Source organism: Gambusia affinis, linkage group LG21, assembly GCF_019740435.1.
Source record: "Gambusia affinis linkage group LG21, SWU_Gaff_1.0, whole genome shotgun sequence".
Classification (NCBI taxonomy): Eukaryota; Metazoa; Chordata; class Actinopteri; order Cyprinodontiformes; family Poeciliidae; genus Gambusia; species Gambusia affinis.
In genome coordinates this window covers 2,149,530-2,168,632 of record NC_057888.1, presented here as the reverse complement: position 1 = coordinate 2,168,632, position 19,103 = coordinate 2,149,530, and the positions used below count along the sequence as shown (strand labels likewise).

General features: G+C 36.3%; 1 protein-coding gene across 1 annotated transcript; it reads left to right on the top strand.

Moving 5' to 3' along the window:
* The first annotated feature begins 1,437 nt into the window (after positions 1-1,437).
* Positions 1,438-10,446, top strand: LOC122824440 (neutral cholesterol ester hydrolase 1-like). The gene is made up of 5 exons (XM_044105137.1): positions 1,438-1,763; positions 3,614-3,836; positions 4,770-4,839; positions 5,122-5,293; positions 7,069-10,446. Exons 1-5 carry the CDS (start codon positions 1,629-1,631, stop codon positions 7,687-7,689), a joined length of 1,221 nt encoding a protein of 406 aa, XP_043961072.1. The 5' UTR covers positions 1,438-1,628; the 3' UTR covers positions 7,690-10,446.
* Positions 10,447-19,103: the final 8,657 nt, after the last annotated feature.

Genomic DNA, 19,103 nt, shown 5'->3' with positions numbered 1-19,103 from the left:
ACCACTGAGTAATAGTTGTAGATAAAATAAAATATAAAATGCTATAAATTGTAAAATTTTAAAATGCTGTAATACTTTGAAGTATGAGAATTCCTTCGATAACTTTTGACCTTTGATGTATATATATATATATATATATATATATATATATATATATATATATATATATATATATATATATATATATATATATATATATATATATATATATATATATATAAAGACTTAATACACATCTATAGCTTCAGAAATTGGTAATACATGGGATTACTGAATTCTCGTTTCAATCAAAGCTTATTTGATCAACAGCCAACAATGTGTGAGGATAAGAAAAGATTGCTCGAAACGGTTGGGCGCTACTTGCAGTGTCCCCCAGGGGTCAGTATTGAGGAGAAGGACCTCGCTGCAGCAAACAAAAAGGGGCGGTGACGGACCACTGTCAGTCTCATACCTTATTTGGAAATGGGACCATTGCACTCCGAAAGTGAAGGGGGCGCTTTTACGTATATTATCCGCGGCCTCCCGTTTTTTTTCTTTTGAAATCTGTGATATATCTTCATCTTTAGGAAGGAGTTTTACTCTCAGCATGTATTTGAACTTGTATCTTTTATTTACTTCAGCGCAGCTCACAGTTTTTAACAAATTCTGTAGCTTTCGGTGGACTTCTAAATCTGCTCCTTAGTCGCATCTTTTCGGGCCTGCTACTTCCTCTAGTGGCGTGGAGTGGTAACACAACTAATCTAATTACATTTCTAAATGTAATTGAATATCACAAAGTCTTTATTATTTACTATTAATTTCGGCATTTCTGGCACCGCATAAGATATATTGTCTTATAAAACACCATATTTTTTCATTTCCTTACGGATGTAGAGCTAATGAAATGACATAAACAATACTTTTATAAACTATACATAATATCTATATATCTCCATCAGTTATAGGAGGGACAAAAGAAATAAGGAGACATGAAAAACAACATGATCAACTAGAATAAAAATACCATTTGCAATGTATACATAAGAAATTTAATTGAGCAAAAGTCAATGACAAACAAATGAATTAGGTTCACAGAACAACAACACAGGTTGTTACAACCAGGGTTGTTAAACAGATACAAGCAAAAATTCACATTTTTATTTTTACGGTGCCATGTACATTATTCCGAGAGACTTTTTGTTGGTACAGACATTTTAATTTCTGGTTGCTTAAATCAGTCACAAACGCAGGACTGTTTAAATAATTAAAAACATTCCAATCGGATTGAATTGTGACTTAGGTGGTTCGTTTTTGTAGCTAGTCACAGGCTTATCTAACTGCTGTTTCCTCTAAGAACTACAACTTCCATGAGGAAAAATCCTTACGCAAGGCTTAAATGACTTCCGATATGAGCATTTCAAAATAAAACTTAGAGACGTTCTCTCCATCGTGAAAAATCTCGCTATGGGTGCCATTTTGTGCTTTTATTTTAAAATCGGGGTCATTCCTCCGGGTTTCGTCGATCCCTGACGAATCTCCCACCAACTCCGCTCCCTCCTCCCCAACCGTTGGCGACCTGACAGCGGGCAGTGCCGTATGAATCGCCCGGGCAGGTTCACTCCTCCTACTCCTCCGTCGTCTTCTGCGCGATGAGGCTCCGTTTGGCCGGGGCCGTGCTGCTGGCGGCGGCCGCCTACTACGTGTACCTGCCGCTACCGAGCGGCGTGAGCGAGCCGTGGAAGCTGATGCTGCTGGACGCGCTGTTCCGGAGCTTCATGCGGGCGGTGAGTGGCAGAGAGATGCGGTGGATGGCTACCTGCGGCGGACAGGTAGCCATCCACCGCACCCGGGATCAAGTTTTACAGGTTAAAGGTCAAGTAAACACCTGCTTGTGTGTTGAAATAATAAATCACTAGTGTGATTTTTACTAAGTTGAGTTGTCTAAATCAAGTTTTTAAGAGATTAAAATAGAATTGCATCGGAAAATACAAAATAAGCGCAACAAAAAAGCCTTTGCTAAAATAGTACATAAATTGGGGGTGGGGAATTATTTTTTCATATTTGTGCACAAATTTTCCTTATTAAAGATTATGGGGATCTCTGGTTTTTCTGGCCCGTTTATGTGTTTCAATACAACTTTGGTTGGTGTTTTTTCCTGTGTGGAAAAGCGACTCAAGAATTTTTACACCAGAGTTACCAAACTTAAACACGTGTACGTTTAATTTCAGTTATTTTTACAGTTACAACTGGTGTTGTTACAGAATTATGGGATTTGTAGTTTCTCATGTGAAAAATGTCAATTTTTAATTAAGATAATTGAGTTAAAATTTTTATGTCTTGCAGAAATGCTTTTAGTGTTTTAAACACTGAACCATGTGGAAATCTATTTATTAAATGTAACATTGTGGTTTCCTGACTCCAACAGAAACATTGTGATCATCTTAATGTTTAATTCTGTCTATAATCTGAATCTGTTTTTTACTGAGCTGAAAAGAAAGGGCACAAAATGACTGGCTGATTTTGCATTTTACAAACTGACAGATGCAAATATTTACTTTAAATGCATTTTATGACAATCAAAAAAGCCAAATTTCATACTGTTTAAACTGCTGGTCAAAGAGGAACTGTTTCTCAACTGAGTGGTGCATCCTAATAAAAATGATAAATAAGAGCCTCAAATTCAAATTGTTGTTAATGCATCAGATAATTATTCATTTTTATGTTTTTTTATTGGGGAAAATTGCCAGGAGGTCCAAACAGAAAGCACAGAATGCTGCATTACTGATGGTAACCTGCCTCCACAGACGGTAATCTAATAGCTTTCAGCAGACGATGCTGCGCCTAGATCTTTGTAAGTAAAGAGTAAAAAGGTTTTCCAGTGTTCAGAGGACAGGTTTGGCAGCCTGCTCAAAGATTTCACCCTGTTACTCAACAGAGGGGTGAAAAGGTTTCACGCAGGTTTCACATCCATTGTGTTTCTATAAATTAAAATGTCGCTGAAAGCTTATTGAGTTTTAATTAAGTTATAAATTATTTTATTTAGTGATTTAATGCAAAAAGTGAAACTCATATGAATTTGTTTCTAACAGTGTGATTATTTTGGATTATCTGGAGTTATATTTCTAACCAAATCTTAAAATGTCGCAAAAAAGAAAATACAAATTATGTGTTTTTTTTAACCATTTTCTGGTTTGAAGGGAATCAGCCAGGCTATGTAAAGCATAATTTTTATCAGACTTTGGCTGTAAAAATAAAATAATAATAAAAATTTAGAAATTTTTACAAGTTTTGTGCCTCTGGTAAGGCACAGACCAACTAGTGGAATTCGCTACTTCAGAACTTCTTCAGCAAATTCCCCCTTTTGGACATTAACTCTTTTTCAGAAAAGCCAAAAAAGCGAGTGGAAACACTTTTTTATGAAATTCAGAAATTTTCCCATCAACTTTATCTAATGCCATACTTAAAAATACGCTTTAAAAAACAACAAAAACACGGTTTATGGGGGTTTAGTCTATTGTCTGCAGTTTGAAGCTCCCCACTCTTAAATGGGTGTTATTTGTGCCACTGTTTTTCCTTCCACTCAACTTTCTGTATATATAATTGAATCCAGCATTGACCTGTTTGTGCATTGAAGAGCGACGCGGCCCACACCCTGGGCGTGTGCCACCGTGTTCACCTGCTGAACCGGGTGGTGTCCTGGGTGGAGGTGATCGAGGCTCGCTCCAGTCCCACCGTCAACGTGACCGACTCCACCCTGGGAGGCGTCCCCACCCGCGTGTTTCAGCCAAACGGAGAAAGCAGGCTGAGAAGAGGAGTCATCTATTTCCACGGAGGAGGCTGGGCGCTCGCCAGCGGCAGTAGGTTTAATCCTAGATTTGATGTTTTTGTTATATTTTCACTCTAAATTAGGAATACCTGCAGTTTATATAAGACTTAAATACAAAACATCTCAAGATTTTGTGGTTTATTAAAAGTTTAGACCTAAACATCTTAGATTGGTCTAAAATATATCCGATTCAATAAAAGAATGAAAGATACAAAACATTTCTGGATGCCAACCTTCTGTTATCTCGCTGACCAATAAATTAATGTTTTCTCACATTATTTTCTTAATTCTGAGGCAGAAAAGAGTTTTAGTTTGTATTTTGTTGTTTAAAATATACTAAAGAGTGGTCATCTTTATGTCTGTCATGATAACAAATTCTGTTGGACGATAAATGGTCCCAGAAGTTATTGCGATAAATGATAGTATTGTTGTTTTGAGATCATATTCAAGTGATATGATGGTGATAATAATCCATGAACTCATTCTCATAGATCAATAAACTTTAAAGTTTAATGAATATTTTACAAGGAACAGAAGACATTTGAAATATCCAAAATAAATAAACAAAACAAGAGATAAATAAAGTGAATAGTCCTTAAAAAAGGATCAAGTTGAGACCAAAACATCAGACTGAAGAGTTTTATCATCCAGGTTTTGGTAGAAAGAGAGAAAAGAGAAAAATTGATTTATTGTCATTGGATCAGTCATAGTCATTGTAGGAAACAATATGCTGTAGTTTTTCTATGATTCTTCTGGAGTAAAGTAGAGATGTTTATACTCTTACCTTCCATGAAATATTCCCTCATTGTTGAGAAATTCCCTCGTTTTCCTGTTTCTGTCCACCAGCTGTTCCTTTACATGCCAGGAAATGTCAAATTACTATAGAAAGCACTTAGTAAATCTGTCATTTACACCACAATGTTCCTTAGTTATGAATTTTACGGTTTGTGCTTTTGTTTTGCAGAGATGCGCTCCTATGACCTTCTTTGTCGGAAAATGGCGGAGGATCTGGACGCCATCATAATGTCTGTGGAGTGAGTGTCGGGAGTTAAATCAGCAAACTCACTCAACTTATTTTCTTTTTCTTGCTAACGGCAGTGCAGCTGTGGCCTTCATGGAACAGGAGGTTTTTTATGTTAAACTTCACGGTAGGTTTGTGTCCTGTCCGACAAACAGAGGGTTCGTTCAGTTGCCATGGACACGGTTGAACCGATGAGACCAGTGAGATAATTTCTGCCCAGAAACTGGAATATGAGCAAGAAAAGTCAGATCATTTAGACTTTAAATACGGCCATGTTGTGTTTATCCCGTCATAGTTACCGCCTTGCTCCTGAGGCCGTGTTTCCGGATCAGTACCACGACGCCGTGGCAGCGTCGCGGGTCTTCCTGTCCGGTGAACTCTTGCAGCAGTATGGCATCGATCCGGAGCGGCTCTGTGTGTCTGGAGACAGCGCTGGAGGAAACCTGGCTGCTGCTGTGGTGCAGGAGGTAAAAATCCCATCAAATATTACAAAGAGGGGGCGTGCTCCAGTGGCGTAGAGGGTAGCGCGCCCCACGCTTGGAGGCCCTCAGTCCTCGACGCGGCCGTCGCGGGTTCGATTCCCGGACCCGATGACATTTGCCGCATGTCTTCCCCCTTCTCCTTCCCCCTTTCCTGTCAGCCTACTGTGGTATAAGGGACACTAGAGCCCACAAAAAGGACCCCTGGTGGGGAAGAAAATAAAAAAATAAATAAAATATTACAAAGAGGCACATCCACGTTTTAATTAATCTCTTTATTAATTCATTATTTAAATAACTGAAGGTCCTACACCCCCGTATTTCAACCAGCGCTGCAAATAAACAACATCTTACCAAGTATTTTTGTCTACTTTCTGGTGCAAATTTCTTAATTAGACAAAACTAACTTACAAGTAATGTTTCAGCAAGAAATAGGAGCTTGTTTTAAGTCAATGATTCCTTAATATTGATTACAAAATTTTTGTTCCATCGGCAGATAAATTCACTGACATTTTCACCATATGATATGTGAATTTATCTCTCAAAATTAAGGAATTGTTTACTTAAAACAAGTAGTTGTGAGTTAGTTTTGTTTTATTTCAAGTGGGACTCAGTTTAGGTTGCTAGGTAACGGGGCTTGGGTTGCTAGGTAACAGCGCAGTGCCTGTGGAATGTGACTTAACTGTCGGTTAAAAAAGATATTTTTCCCATGTCACAAATAACATAATTTGCCAGTGGAACTTTCAATGATATTAAGGAGTTATTTGCGTAAAAAAAAGTTCCTATATTTTGCGGGAATGTTATCTATAAGTTAGTTTTATTTCAAGTGTACTAAGATATTTTCTCTAGAAATTAAACCAAAAATATTTGGTAAATAAACATTTTTAGTTTCTTTTGTCAAGTTGAAAACTTTAAAAAAAAAAAAGCTTGTTGCTAACTGTGTTAATTAGCATGTGTGGTCAAACATCAGTATTGATATGGCTTGAAGATTTATAACTGAAACTCATGTTTAAATTTTAACATTTAAATCTCACCTGCCTGCCAGTGAACAGACTTTACCAATTTAGCAAGCAAAACTAAAGTGGAAGTGCTACGATATGTCTCATGTGTTTAAAAGTCTTTTAATACCTGAACGACTTGCACACTAAAGTAGAGCGTCAAAACAAAACATGTGCCTGAAATCGGTGAGAAAAGGTTTGAAGAATCAACAAACATCGAAAGAAAAACTATGAAAGATCTTAAAGTCTGTGGAGCCATTAATTGAAATGGTTTCAAATATTACAAGAAAACCTGAAATTTGGATGCAACCTATAAACTAACTGAAGTCTGTTAAATGTATCTTTTACTTATTTTATCAAATGTCTTCAGTTTGCTGATTTGGTCTCAACTAGCCCTTTTATTGATGCACAATTTTCTTTAGAGACTCCATAATTCATTTAGCCATTTTTGTTTTGTTTATTTATTTTGATTGTTTAAAATGTCCTCTTGTTCCAGAGTTAAATGTTCGTTACAATTTAAAGTTTATTGACATTTGAGAATGAGTTGTTGCATTATTATTATTGTTGTACCATTCCCATCATATTACTTAGAAATTGTCCAAGTAATATGGACAATCTCCATATTGTCTCATCATATTACTTGGAGATTGTCTCAAAACAACAATCGTAATAACTTCTGGGTGACATTTGTTACCGCCACCGGCCCGTTTCAGTTTGGGTCAGGAATCTTCCTCTAAACTTGTACATTTGATTTTTTCCCTGCAGCTCAGCCTGGATAAATCTCTGCAGGCGAAATTCAAAGCCCAGGCGCTGATCTACCCAGTACTCCAGGCTCTCGACTTCCACACGCCGTCGTACCAGCAGAACCAGGCCGTGCCCATCCTCTACAGGCCTTACATGGCCCGCTTTTGGCTGCAGTACCTGGGCGCCGACTCCTCCCTGGAGCCCGTCCTGCTGGCGAACAACCACAGCGCTCTGGACGAGCGGGCCATCAGCGCCGCCACCCGCTCCAAGCTGAACTGGACCGCTCTGCTGCCGGCCGAGCGCAAGAAGAACTTCCAGCCGGTCGTTAAGGAGAAGGGATCGCCAGGCGTGGTGGACGCGGTGCCGGGGCTGATAGATGTGAGGGCGGCGCCGCTGCTGGCGGAGCAGGAGGTTCTGGGTAAAACGCCTAAAACGTATGTGATGACGTGTGAGTTTGACGTTTTGCGGGACGACGGGCTGATGTACAGCAGGCGACTGCGGGACGCCGGCGTCGAGGTGACGAGTGATCACTACGAGGACGGTTTCCATGGCTGCATGGTGTTTGCAAACCTGCCAATGATGTCGAGTGTTGGACAGAGAAGTATGAGGAACTACATTCGCTGGCTGGACCAGAACCTATGAGCAGGACTCCATACATAAATCTTAGTTGATTTTTTTAAAATTGGTGTAAAGAAAACCCAAAACAAAACAAAAGCAGAGTGTAAACATCTTTACACTGCAAAAAACAATTAAAAAACTCACTGGATCTGAATATTTTATTGAAAATAGAGCAAATAAGATATTTATGAAAAGCAAATATTATTATGGGTGAATGCTTTGAGTGGGGGGGAATATATTTATGCTTATTTATTTCTTGAAATTTCTAAAAAAAAAAAAAAAAAAAAAAAACTAAAAAAAAGAACACTTTTTTATGTAAGCTAATTTTACACTGGATTAAAAGAAGATGAATTCACACATACTTAATAAAAAACCAAAGTTAACCACTGTACAAAACGCATAATGGATCACTGTTTTACCTTAGTGTCTGCACAATTTATAAATTTGTACTTTGACACATTTTATTTGATATATTAGTTAAATAGGTCATTTATGTGCCTCTTTCATGATTAATTTATGTATTTTATTTAAGGGGTTAGTGTTTTTGATTAATTAACATTTTAGTTGGACACAACAAGGTGCTGTTCAGGCCACAAAGCAGCTGTTTGCAACACCTGAGCTTATTCAAAGTACTTTTTGCAATTAATTAAATGTGTTACATGTGAGACAAACACATAAATTAATTATATAATTTAATGCAGTAAATATGGCCACTTTTTGGCTCCTGAAATCCATAAATATTGAAGTGCAAAACATGTTTATCATGATTTTTTTGTTATGTATTTTTACTTATAACTCAACTCAACTTTTGGATTTACTCATCGTTACTGTTAAACTTATAACAGACGGTAAAGTAATGAAAGTTCAGAAACACTTACTCAAGCAAAGGCTAGTCAAACAAATGGCTAATACCAATTAGCTATTTTAGCTAACTTGTAACCAAGCTAACGCTAATACCTACATGACCTAGCTACTACTTATTCTAACTGTTCACTTGTTAGAATAAGTAAACATAGGTAATGTAGGTAAACGCTTCTTGCAGTGTAAAAGTCCCTGAAGTGGTCAGCTATGTTAACTAAAGGTTAACATTTATTTTATCTTGCAGCTAAATAATCCAACAACTACTAAATCTAATGACAACTCATGGTAGTAACTTATTAGGCTAATGACCACTCAAACTAAATATTATTTTAATTAAAAGCTACACAAACTAATACCTAACTCAATGAATTGCTAGTCAGGGTTATAGATAGGTAAGCTAACAACTAAAGAAACTAAAATGTAGTGAAGCTAATGCTGTGATCCATTTGTGGCTGGAAATTTCAACTTCCAAGTTGGAAAAATAAACCTGAAAGCCCCCCAAAGTTGGATTTTGTTGGAGAATCTTTCCATTTTAGCTAGCAGCAATTTAGGCTAATAGCAACTCAAACTAACAGTTGATAAAATAACAGCTGCCCAAGATAATAACTACTCACGCTTGAAAGTATTGATGCTAACGGTTACTTCAATTTTTAGCTGCTTAAGCTTACAGTGATTCAAGCTAATATCTATTTAAGCTATTCTGCTCAACCTAAGGTCTACTCAGAGCTACTAAAGCTTGGTGCTGTTTAGGCTAGCTACTTCTTAGCCTTACTGCTACTTAGCATCTACTCAAGCTGTCATGACTCAAGCTAACAGCTATTAATGCTAAAAGCCTCGCAACGTTTAAAAGTTCATCATTTGAAAGAACTCAAACTCTGCTACTAGATTAAGATAAGGCTATATTTATTTTTTGGGTTTTTTACTGATTTTATATGAAACATTTGTTTATGTTTGTCACTGTTTTCTCGCCTGTGTTGCTTTGGAAATTGTATTTTCAGTATATCTTACACTTGAAACCATATTTTTAATTTAATCAGGCAACAACTCCAAGACTAAAAAGTAATGTTTACATTATAAAATATGACATTCCTTTCCTTTTGTTCAAAAAGCCAGGAAGCATGCCTGACCTACATTTTTTAAAAGAATACGTCATGATTTGACTTTTTGCCAAAGCAAAATGCAATAATTCAAACTGAAATGAAGGAACATTGCTTTCCTTTTTAATTATTATTCCACTGTTTATAAATGGTCTGCAGGTTGAATATGACGCACTTTGTAAAAGTAAAGCTTTACATTTGGAATAAAGCTGCTTCCAGTTTGAAGAACTTTGACCTCTTCCGTAACAATGACCCAAGAGACTGCAGAGGTTTGCTGACACATGTAACTAGAAGTCAGCGTGAGTTATGTCCGTGTGTTGGAGGAAAACTATGCCAGAGTTCACAGCTGTGTATACTCAGCATTGTGCAATACTGTGTGTGTCCCTCTCACTCCGTAACGTGGAGATCGCTGCACTGCACTGCAAGATGATGGCTGTGAAATCTATTAGTAGACTGCTGTACCGCCATGAGAGAGCAGATCCCCGGTGGGCTATCATGTTTCCTTTCTCCTCCACCGCTGTCCTAAAAATGAATAAAATAAATGACGTCGTCTAGCGCCTGACAGACACGGCTCTGGCTGTCGGTCAGAAGCAGAATCGATGACCTGATTGTGGTCGTTACTTTTCCAGTCTTCAGGGGAATAAGCAAGATGGAAGAAGAAGAAATGTTTCCAGACTTAAATCTGATTGATATTTTTGCATACAGAACAAATGTATTTACATCTACCAGAATCCAATAATGCCAATCGGTCAATCAAGTTTATTTGTACATATTGCAACTTTTGTGTATTTAGTAAAACCAATTATTGCAAAAACAAAACCAACCCAATGTCTATCCAAGCATTTCTGTCTGATTTCTAGTGCAAAACTAACTCACAAGCAACTTTTCAGCAAGAAACAGGAGCTGGTTTTACGTAAATAATTCCTTCATATTGGAAGATAACCAGTTTGAACAATGAACTGGAGGAGGAACTAAACAGGAGTGAATTTCTGCCAAAAACCTCAGATATCTTGAGATTAATTTCAGAAATCTCTAGAAAGAAACAAAAATTCTGAGTTCCAAAAGTCAAAAAATTGCAAGAAAAAAATATGAAATTTTGAGATTAATTTCAGAAATTTTCTATAAAAAAACATGGAAATGTCTGATTTTGAAAAGTTGAAAACTTACTAGAAAAATTCAGAAATTTAGAGCTGAATCTCAGAAATAAAAAAAATACTTGAATTTTTTTAGATTTAAAAGTTGAAAAATAACTAAAAAAAAATCTGAACTTTTGAGATTTATTACAGAAACCTTTTGAAAAACTAAACCTGGAAATTTCTGATTTTGAAAAGTCAAAAATCTACCAAAATATTTAATTTTGAGATGAATCTCAGAAACGTTCTATCAATAATAATGAATAAGGAACATTTTCCACTTTTTGATTTTTTAAAAACTTTTTTCTGGAGACTTCTGAGATTAATCATAATCAGAACATTTCTAAAGATGTTTTTCTCTATAAAGTTACTCCTCTTTTTATCTTCTACCAGCAATATTCCTGTTTATTATGAATCATAAACATTCTGAATAAAGTAGATTCTGATTCCAGTTAACAGACGATGGCGCCAGATCGCTCTGAATGTTATTGAGCAACGGGTAAAAATCTGGTTGCGCAGATTTAACCTATCACTCATCTAATGTTTCTTTTCCTCATACTTTTATTTTGGAAATTCATAAACACAGTTGCATTTTTCATTTGTAAATTAGTGTCCAGAAATATTGGAGGCTAATAAAACCGTTGTGCAGAGCATGGGGTTTGTTGAAAAGGGACTTTTGGTCCTTTCATTGGTTTCCAAGAAGCTCTTCTGCAACTTGTTCTTCAAGTCGAGGCTTGCAGAGAAACAGAAACCTGTCAGACGGATGGAAAAGAGATTTCAGATCATGTGACCATGCCTTCGTCTGAATGCGAGCACACCTGCAGTCAAAAAGCTTAACCAGACCCAAGGAGTGCCACAGGGCATGCTCAGTGTTTGTTTACTTGAATCCCATGACGTTGGATTGGTGCCCATCAGAAGTCGGATCTGTGAAGCAGGTATGTGAACAGGGAGGTGGAAAGGACTCTTAACCCTATGATGCTCCAAACACCCTTTTTTGAGTTGCATCTGGAACGAAGTTGAAGTTAGCTTCCAATTGTAGCTTCCTGTACTGATCCTACAAGATTGAACATGCTATCTGCCATATAAAGTACTGATTGGTAGTTCCAGGGTGTGTACATCTGAAATGTTTTTTAAGTCATCCTGAATAAAAGTACAGTCAGTCATCCTGGAGGGACTCGGAGTAGAGCTGCTGCTCCTTCACATCGAGAGGAACCAGTAGAGGAGGCTCAGGCATCAGGCTGGGTGCCACCTGGACGCCTCCCTGGTGAGGTGATGAGGGCAGGTCCCACCGGGAGGAGGCCCCGGACCCGCTGACCTGGGAACGCCTGGAACAAGTGGCTTGTTGTTCGTGGCTTCATTTGGCTGTAATCCGACAGAAATTACTTCATCCCCCATTTCTGTTGGATTACTGCCAAATAAAGCTACAAACACAGAAGTCAGAATAAAAAAATTAAGAGAAGCAGAGCCGTAATTAGATTAAATAAGTTTAAAATGACCAAACTACTTAAAACAAGTTTAAAATGAAGTAACTATTCAAATGTTGTCAATAAATGAAAAACAAAGGAAACTAAACACAATAATTATAAATGTTGTGAGGTATTAGTACCTTACATAGATACTGTATTTATTTTACACTGAAACCCAAACAAATGTCCAGGTGACGGGACTGAACCCAAAATGAACGCTGGCTTCATTGGACATGTTTTTATTTTGTGGGGAAACTGGAGAGTCCAGAGAAAATCCAGAGAACAAAGAAAAGAAACATCACATTTTACCAGAAAATCAATGAATACACAGACAGAAATGCTAAACACACTCACACCCACTAAACAAACCATTCTTATAATGGCTGAGTGCGGACGTGTGAGTGGAACCTGCAGAAAACCTGCAGCACCAAACCAGAGACATAACTGTGGTTTTCACAATATGACCGTAAAGCTATATAACTTTTATTTAATTATTATTATTCTTATTTTTAAATCATCACATATTTGTTGAAGCTGTCACCTTTAGGTTTGTCACAATAATAAATTTAGCTGGTAGATAAATTGTTCCAGAAGTTATTAATGTTGTTTCGAAACCATTTTCGAGTAATAACGGCGTAACAATGAAAAACCAGATCAGAAATCAATAAACTTTAACTTCTAATGGACTTTTAACACTGGAACTGGAAGAAATGTTAAATATCCAAAATGCACAAACAACAGCAACAACAAATAAAATGGATTATTTAGTTTCTCTAAAAAAGGGCTGAATAATAACAACACAACACACTGAAGACTTTAGATTTTGGTAGAAAGTAATAAAAGAGAAAAACGATAAATATATTGAGCTCGCTTTAATCTATAAGATTAATTAATTTATTGCTCACAATGTGGTGACAGTTTGCTTTAAGACAGATAATCTGCAATAATTCAAGCTCTTCTGCCTTTTTCCAGTGCTAAATATAACAACCAATCAGAGCTTGGAGGAGGGTCTTAGTGCTGTCAATCATGGCCATTTGTGTGCTGCTCACCCTCCCATTAAAGCAACACATGTCCCCAATGCTAAGGCTAGTTAGACAGAGGCAGATAAATGGTTTTAATGTAACGATTAGCACATCTAGCAGCACATTTATGAGGATGATTGACAGCGCTAAGACCCTCCTCCTGGCTCTGATTGGTTGTTTTTGGTGGTTTCTTTGGACAGCAATAGCAGCTCAGGGAGATGGAGGAGATTGATATTTTCACAGATTATCTGTCATAATCTGTCACAGCATGGTGACAGTTTTAACAAATATACAAAAAAACTACATATTTTATAAAAGCTACATTTTGCAACGTCAACTGTATTTAGTAAAACCAATCAAACAATACTTTCCAACTCAAATTAGTGCGGCAATCACTGAATTTTGTTTTTCTCAGCTCTTTTTAATTTATATAGCAGCAATAGTCTCAGTTTGACTTGCAATTTCCATACAGTGTAGTCGTGGAAATTCAAATTACACCATTCAGGTTTAGTGGAACAAACATTTATTACCAATAAAACACAACATCATAGATAACAAACCCACTGCAAATATATAAAATAATGCAAATATATAAACTCTGGTTACAGCTACCAAATCAATCAACACTTTACATCTTCTTTGTTGGTTTTCTCAATATTTAAAGAGCAAATCAGCAGGAAAATGGCTCCACTCGCTCTTACATAGTTCAAGTTTATTTTTAAAGCACATTTCAGCAACAAGGCAGTTCAAAGGGCTTTACATCATAAAAACACAAAGTCATAAAAAACATCATACGGTCAACAAATTAGAAAACCAGTAACATAATCATCAAAATCATGAATACACATCAAATGTGTTGGTCAGTGTTCCCCATGTTATTGTTCAACAGCAACTCTACTCATGTGGGTTTTTAGCTTTGAGTTAAAGGAACTCAGTGTTTTGGCTGTTTTGCAGTTTTCTGGAAGTTTGTTGCAGATTTGTGGAGGATAGAAGCTGAATGCTGCTTCTCCATGTTTGGTTCAGTCGACATGCAGCCGATCAGGATTCCTGGAGGTTTTCCGGACGCAGAGACCCTGGAAGCTTAGCGGAGCTGTGTGTGTGATGGAAATGTCAGTTTCTCTGAGGAAACATCTCAGAGGATTTAACGTTGTAAAATCCTCTGAGATTTTACAACGTTAAATCTCAGCTGGCGCTGTAATGTTGCAACATCTTGATTTCAAACAGCTAAAAAAAATATAAATGTTGACTTTTCTTTTGTTTTTTGTTTTTTTGTTTTTTACCCAAACCTAGAAACTGAACCCCATTGCTCAGTACTTGAATGGTATTGGATCGTAAATGTCAGTATAAGTTCCACCAATGAGATCACAAAATACCACAAATAAACAAACAAACAAAAAAACAAAAAACAAAGTAAGATCTCTATAAATAATTCACCGGCCTCCCATACGAACATGCCAACACCAGAAGCTGCCATATTTTTTAACATACCTGCTATCATTAGCATCAATTAGCTTACATCATACCAGTGTTATTGTGGCCACTGATTTTAAATTTACAAGAGTAGCAAACTAAAAAATAAAGTTTGGATTTTGAAAGGCAGAGTTATTTAAGTGTACAGAAAAAGGTTGCTGAAGATTTTTTTTTTATTTCAAAATAATGTTTCAGTTTCAAATTTTTTACTTTTGAACAAATTTTTTGGCCCTAACTTAGCTCCATATAAAGCTTTTTGTATGCAAGGTTGTGTACGTTGTAGGCTACTCTATATCTTTAACATATCTGGTATTGTTAGCATAATTTAGCTTACATCGTTACATTGTTATGTTTTTGCAGTTTCAACATATCTTTTGCAGTTTAAATCATTTTTTTCGGTTTCAGATTTCATTTTCAGTTTCTGTTTTTTTTTTTTTTTACTTTTGAACAAACTTTATGGCCCCAATTTAGTTCCATATGAAGCTTTTTGTGTATTTGGTTGTGTTTTTGACATATCTGCTATCATTAACAATAGTTATTTTACATCATACTAGTGTTATTTGTTCCAGTTTCAAAATAATTTTTCTGTTTCAAATCTTTTTTTCAGTTTCTACGTAATTTTAGTTCTTTTGAACAAACGTTATGGCCCCAATTTAGCTCCATACAAAGCTTTCTGCGCACTCCGGTGTGTCCGCTGCTTTCCGTTCTGTATAACGACCGTCTGAATACTTGGGGGGTCGGGAGGGATCGAGCCTCCAACACGTGATTTACCCAGGGGCCTCATTTTGGCTCTAATTTACCCTCATTTCCGGTTTCAAAACAAGCGGGCATGGCAAAAAGGGTTTAAATGAATTTCATGCAGCTTCCCACTGTTCACACTAATTTAACAGTGACACGTGAGAGGTAAAAACTTAACAGGAAGTGTATTTTTCACGCATGTGTGTGTTGGACCCCACAGAGGCCCGACTGCTCGTTAATCACAGGTGCCCAGAAGATCATTTCTAAGAAAAACAAGAGCTGCTGCGAGTGAAAACAAACCAAAGAGAATGTGAAAGGAAAGCCGCGGCGGCGGAGAATTCGCCGGGGGGAATGTTATCGCTGTGACTAAAGGTCATATTGTTCACCTCTTCCTGACAGGAGGAGGAAAGGAAAGAGGGAGGACAGAGAGAGATTGGAGGGAGGAGGAGAAACGCGGCTGCGCGTTGCTCATGTTCAGTTTACAAAGCAAGAAGCATGGTGACACGAAAATATCACCTTTACTATGTTTTCTTACTCTTTTTTTTTTGTTGTTGTTGCTGCTCCCATTTAAATTAAATCCGATTTAGGCTTAAAATTTAAGTTTCCAAAAAGTATTTGCATTATAAATTAAAGCAGGCTCAGTAATTTCGATTTGCATGATTAATCGTTTTTCTTCTTTTTCTCTTTCTACCAAAAACTTGACAAAACTTTTCAGTCTGGCGGTTTGGTCTCAATTAACCTTTTTTTGAAGGATAATTGTGTTTCATACTTCATTTTATTTGTTGTTTCTGTTGTTTTTATTTCTGATATTTAAGATATCTTCTGGTTCCAGTGTTAAATATTCATTAAAATTTAAAGTTTATTAATCTTTCTTGCATTATTATGCCATAAAAATGGTCTGACGATATGATCGTTTATCGCAATAAAATTTGTTATTGTGACAAATCGGTCCAGTCTGTTTATATTTAAAAGTGATCATTTTCAATTATTTTCACTTCACTGTCCACACCCAGACCTGAAACTTAAAGAAAACCAGGCTTATCTAAACTTATCAATTATCATAACGATTAATCGATCAATCAGTTAAAAGATGGCACATTCTACAGATTTCATTTTTCTACATTCAATTATTGAATTTTATATTCCATTCCTCTTTTAAATAATAATACAAACATTTTCTTGTCAAAAAAGCAATAAAAACCAAGTGAAGGTAAAACTGACACTGTGGAGAAAAACATATTTACAGGCAAAAATCAGAAATTCAAAATTTATCTATACTGTACAACTTTGGATTAATTACTCTGAATGTGTTATTCTTTCATAATATATTCCTTTTTCTGAGTCTGACAACTCCAATTAACGATTAAATGATGACTGAACTAGTTGACAAGTATTTTAATAATCAATCACGATTAATCGTTTCAGCCGTAAAGAGAACTTTGGAGACAAACTGAAGGATACAAGATATTTAATAAACACATCTGATTGACATTTAACAGTCTGAAAAGGATTATAAAGATATTTCTGTTTATTTGGAAAAAAAATCAAAGACATTAAATGTGCCGTGTTCCTGTTTTCAACTTCTAAGACAAAAACTCAACAATTTAAACAAGAACAAAATGTTCTCACTGAAGCATTTAAGTGCTAAAATATGCAACATAAGAAGAAATTTGTTTTGAGCAATAAGTTTTCTCAGCACTTTATGTTGAGCAATATTGTCTCTTTGTGTTGATGTTTTCCCCTCTTTCAGCAGTTTTCTATTTTTCTGACAAAAGTCTTATGAAGCATTCTTTAGTCATTTGCTTTTCAAGGAAAATTACTGAAAAAACATTCAGCACTCAGATTTTTCATTTAAATTAAAATTAAACAGTTTTTGCTCTGATTTTTGGTAGAGAAGCTGCTGAATGATGGACTGAACTGAGCTGCTCTTTTACTTCAGTTTTTTGAGGAAACTTGTAAACATGCAAAGCAGAAATAGTTTTCTCCAGATTTTTCATGGGAATTTTAGGAGCTGGATTCAGAGATAGTGGCTTTTTTTCTCCCACTTTAAAAGTGAGAAAACAAACCCAAACATAAGTTCACCCTCAGCTGCTGTCGACTTGTTTATTTAACGATAAAAGGAGAGGAAAATAAACCTTGTTAGATATTAATCATGTCACTAAAGCTCTATTTATATGTTTAATCAAATGAGAACTGAAGCTGTCAACAGCGAGTCAAAATATGTCATCTGGTGCCTCAGAAATGATTCAGGTCACAAATAAAACGAAATGATTTATCAGCAGATCAGACAAATAAAACAGACTTAATAAAAAATAACAGTAAAGTAACTCTGCTGTCAAGCTTTTCTCCTTTGAGAAGTAAGAACTTGCACTTTTGTTTCTGTTCCCTCCGTTGTGTCAAACATTTTATTTTAATACAATAATTATGAGAAAAACATTATTATTATTATTATTATTATTATTATTATTTGCATCATCTTACTATTTTTCACTCTGAAATTACTACAAATATATTTGTCCAGTAGGTTAGAAATAGAAAAATAATAAGTGTTGAATTAACATGCAGAACTCGTAGACAGTTCACCGTTACCTAGCTTAAGTAGCAATTAGCCTGAATGTTTGTTAGCTTGTGAAGCGGTTAGCTGCAACAGATATTAGCCTGAGCAAGCAAATATTTTTTAGCTAAGTTAGCAGGTGACATGAGCAACTTTTAGTTCCAAATAATATTTAAATAATTTTAGCTTGATTAGCTTAATCAGAGTTTCTCAATTCCGGTCCTCACGCCCCCAGCCCTGCATGTTTTAGGTGTTTCCCTTCTGCTATCCACCTGGATTGAATCTGTAGGTGATTAACAGGCTCCTGCAGCACTTGATGGTCATGCAATCATTTGAATCAGCTGCTCTGCAGTAGAGGCACATCTAAAACATGCAGAGCAGGGGGACCTGAGGACTGGAACTGAGAAGCACTAGATTAAGTTGACCCAACTGCAAGCATGTTTACCTAATTTTTCCAACTAAAATCATCTACTGTTTATGGTAAGATACTGACTGTTCATAACCACTGCATAGTTTTCTTTCTTCTTTGTGTGTTTTTTGTTTTGTTCTTTGTGTTGAATAAACAGGAATAAAACTAATAACATGAACATGAATGTAGAAGTTTATGAGCTGTGTTATTATTATGATAGCTCTCAGGTTTGTAAGAAAAATTTTATTTGGAGGGAAATGAAGTTGGTTGCCTTCAGATTTTTGACCCGACCTAAAAGAAGACAAAAAATATAGTCAAGTTTGACAGTTTCCAATATCCCACCCTCTTTGACTTACGACTCCCTGTAATACGTCATCACAACATAAATTTTAAAAACACAGGCAGAAAGAAATAGAGATTTTACAGCTTGAATTACAACACGAAACTAGAAAAAAATCCTTGAGAAAACAACAACGGAGCCAGAATAATTTTGGAAACTCTGGAAAAAGTCCCCTAACTTTTTCCTGTGTGCTTATTGGTCTAACTTTGGGTTTTCCATCAAGCGGATTGGCGTCTTTGGTTCTCCCTCCCCTCGAATGCTGAGGCGTGTGAGGGAGTGTTTGGAGCCACAAATCAGTAATATTGTTCTGCACTCGGAGCTGTGCTCTGCTGGCATGGACAAAATGAA